At 40.7% G+C, this 3789-nt stretch overlaps 1 protein-coding gene across 1 annotated transcript; it reads left to right on the top strand.

Moving 5' to 3' along the window:
* The first annotated feature begins 211 nt into the window (after window positions 1–211).
* Window positions 212–3160, top strand: LOC149560003 (uncharacterized). The gene has a single exon (XM_089824408.1). The coding sequence runs from the start codon at window positions 657–659 to the stop codon at window positions 2388–2390; it is 1734 nt and encodes a 577-aa protein (XP_089680534.1). The 5' UTR covers window positions 212–656; the 3' UTR covers window positions 2391–3160.
* Window positions 3161–3789: the final 629 nt, after the last annotated feature.

The following is a 3789-nucleotide window of genomic DNA, read 5'->3' as shown; positions in this document are numbered from 1 at the left end:
TTCTCTCTCCCACAAAGATTTGGATTCACACCTCATTGTGGGACGAGGCATTATTTGGCTGTCAGTCCCTCCAACACGTTCAAATGACAGATTTTCCATTAATCCAAGAATTTATTTGACCAAAGAATTGGAGATATGCTTCAACTCATTCCTCATTATTTATTCAGTTATAGAGGTACTCTAAGTCACAGAAAAGAAGCAACCGGTGCGTGTAGCGTCTAATCAAAATATTTTGGGCAGCTCTGCACATTCTTGTTCTGCTCTTGCACGTTAACGGTGTTTGGTGTTGTTCAAGGCATGAAAGAGATTCCCTTTTGCATTTCAACGCATCTGTTTACGATCCCTTCAATCAAGTGCTCAAATCATGGCATGGTTTCAACTGTTGTGAGTGGATTGGAATCCAATGCCATCCTCGCACACACCATGTCATTCGCCTCGATCTCCACGGCAGTTCCTGGGATGCTAATCTGAATAATGTAACGGGAGATGTTCTTTCCCCATTGTTCAATCTCGAACACTTGGAGCACCTCGATCTAAGCTCGAATTTCTTCTATGGAGTTCGCATCCCTCCTGGATTGGACAGACTCAAAAGATTGCGCTACTTGGACTTATCAGAGACTGAGCTCAGTGGAGATATCCCCAGGGAGCTTGGGAACATGTCTAATTTACAACACTTGGACTTATCAAATACTGGGCTCAGTGGAGATATCCCCAGGGAGCTGGGGAACATCTCTACTTTGAACTACTTGGATCTCTCTGGCAACTGTGGCTATTATGACTCTCCATTGTTAAGAATGGTGGACATGCGCACGTGGACGGGAAACATGAAAGATTTGAAGTATCTTAACCTTGGCTCGGTGAATATGTCGAGAGTGGAGAGAAATGACTTGGGCAATGTTCTCTCCACCATGTATTCTCTCACCAGTCTTAAAATGTCCGGCTGTGACCTGTCTGGAAAAATTCCGCCTTGCCTTGCCAAACTCACCAATCTCACGGACCTAGACCTGTCTGTTAATCAATTGACGGGTAAAATCCCCGCTTTCGTTGGCCAACTAACTTCACTTGAAGAGCTTCATCTAAGTTGCAACAAGCTAGAAGGTGCCATCCCCGCTTCCGTTGGCCAACTAACTTCACTTGAAGAGCTTGATCTAAGTTACAACAAGCTAGAAGGTGCCATCCCCGCTTCCGTTGGCCAACTAACTTCACTTGAAGAGCTTGATCTAAGTTACAACATGCTAGAAGGTGCCATCCCTCTCAACATGTCTAGTCTTTCAAAACTTGAGGACCTTTCCTTGCAGTCGAACCGGTTAAGTGGGGAATTTTCAGAGTCTCGACTTGATAATCTCAGGAAACTTCTCAGGGTAGACATTTCCGATAATCTTTTGGCGTGTAAGTTCAGCCCAACATGGATTCCGAAATTGTCTTTGGAATGGCTGGCATTAAGTTCATGTAACATGGAAGGCAAGTTTCCAACGTTCCTAATTACTCAATATGCGATTCAACGGGTGGAATTGTCCAACTGCAGTCTTGCAGGAAATATTCCCGAGTGGATATGGGATCTCAATTCTCTTGATTACCTCAATCTTTCTCATAATTACTTTGCAGGAGTTCTACCTCATTCTTTGATGGCTAGTCGATTGGCGGTTCTGGATTTGCATAGCAATAATTTACAAGGTCAGCCTCCGGCGGTTCTTTCTAGGTCCCTGGCGGTCTTGGACGTGTCAGAGAATCAACTCAGTGGATCCATTGCAGCAAAAATCGGCGAGTTTGAATTTCTTCAATATCTGTCCCTCTCTGGGAACCATCTCAGTGGTAGCGTTCCTCCTTCTATATGCCAGATACACGTTGTGGATCTCTCAAATAACAGCCTTACTGGTAACATCCCTGTTTGTTTCAAAAACGCCAGATATTATATTGAGATGCTGAACTTAGAGAACAATTTGTTGGAGGGCAAGTTGCCACAACAGCTTGGAGACTTGTCCCTTCACACGTTAAAATTGGGTAGAAATCGGCTAAATTCTTTTCTCCCATCCTCTCTTGGAAACTGTAAGCTGTTGGAGATACTTGATTTGAATAACAACAAAATGAGAGGGATCATTCCAAATTGGATTGGGAAACTTTCAAATCTCAAGATTTTGATCCTGAGATCAAATAGATTTGGAGGCGGAATACCTTCAGAAGTTACAACATTACCACTTCTTCAAATCTTGGATCTTTCGTCCAACAAATTTTCAGGAATAATTCCAGCTACCATTTCAAGTTTGCAGGCCATGAGAAACGAAACAGTGACTACTGAAATATATAATGTCGCTCTTACTTTTGTATCTCAGATCTATGTAGATCGAGTAACAATCATTAACAAAGCACAGGAGATGGAGTTTGTAAGATGATTGGCACTGGTTAAATGTATTGATTTATCAAACAACAACTTGGGAGGTGGAATTCCTTCAAACATGGAATTACTAAAGGGTTTAATTATTCTGAATGTCTCAAGAAACTATATTGCTGGTGAAATCCCAAAGAGTTTGGGGGAAATGGTAAACCTGGAGTCTCTTGATCTGTCACATAACCAGCTGTCTGGAAATATTCCTTTGGAGCTGCAATCGCTCACATTCTTGGAATACTTGGACGTGTCCCAAAATAATCTTTCAGGAAAGATACCACAAGGGGGGCAATTCTACACATTTGAGTCATCATCCTTTTCAAACAATTCAGACCTGTGCGGCCTCCAACTCAATACAACCTGTTGCGGAAATCAGTCCTGTCCTTCGCCAAAGAGAAATGTTGACAAGATGGATGAAGAAGAGGAGGATGATATATGGTGGGGAGTTGGGGTGGGATTGAGCTTTGCAGTTGGGTTTTCCATTGTCATTGGAGTGTTGTGTCTCACCACAACCTGGAGCAGAAAATGCTTTCAGACAATGGACAACATTATCTTTTGTCTTTTCGAGAGATTCAGAAAATAGTTTGTTTTTTGGTCTTCCATAGATTTGGTAATGTAAGCTAATCTGTAAGCTCTCTTTTCCATTAGATTTTAGGGGACAAGAGTTTCATTAGACATAATGTTGACCTCCTGAATATATTCAGGTCGGTTAGTTTGTTTATATTTCAAGCATATGCTGTTTTTAGTATATAAATTTTAAGTTTTGTTTTGATATCATCATTTCTGCCTTCTATTTAAAAATTAAAAAAAAACACTACATTTTGTTCTTCAATGTGATTGATTAATCGATTATTTATTCCTGTGTTTAAGAGAATTATGTTATATTTACGCCAAAGGCGTTTCCTTATATGAGACTGAGGGGTTGATTTTGTCCATCCAACGGCCTGGACGAACATGGAAGACTTTGTGGCCGTTCATTTCATCCCCGATATTTTTCCTTATTTTTTTAAGCATCCGCCAGTCTCCTCAAGTTTGCAGCCTGTATGTACGTTTAAAAGAAAAAGTAAAGATACTAAATGCAATTATTTGTCAAGATTAACCGACTTTTCCTTGCTCCTTCTTTGCTGTCAAATACATCTCAGTGGAAAAGGTAAAGTTTGAGATCTATGGTTGAAAATGCAAGAGATAGTTGTTGCACTGCCATTGAAAGAATCAGAGTCGTCCACATACGCAGCCAATTGTAAGGTGACATAGAAACAAAAACATTTTCCCACATTTGATGATGAAACGGTGTGGAATTTATCTGTTACTTTCTAAAGAAACCACACACCTGGCTACTATATTGTCGAGTGTTTCTGTTAAGAATAAGCCAAAATGTTAACTTTAACATTGCTCATTAGATGGTG

Source organism: Cupressus sempervirens, chromosome 4, assembly GCF_028749045.1.
Source record: "Cupressus sempervirens isolate cs-2001-9-10 chromosome 4, ASM2874904v1, whole genome shotgun sequence".
Lineage (NCBI taxonomy): Eukaryota > Viridiplantae > Streptophyta > Pinopsida > Cupressales > Cupressaceae > Cupressus > Cupressus sempervirens.
This window is presented reverse-complemented; position numbering and strand designations above follow the sequence as displayed.

Bases quoted from the DNA above. Each gene is read 5' to 3' on its own strand.
- LOC149560003 (XM_089824408.1), top strand. From the start codon at position 657: ATGTCTAATTTACAACACTTGGACTTATCAAATACTGGGCTCAGTGGA.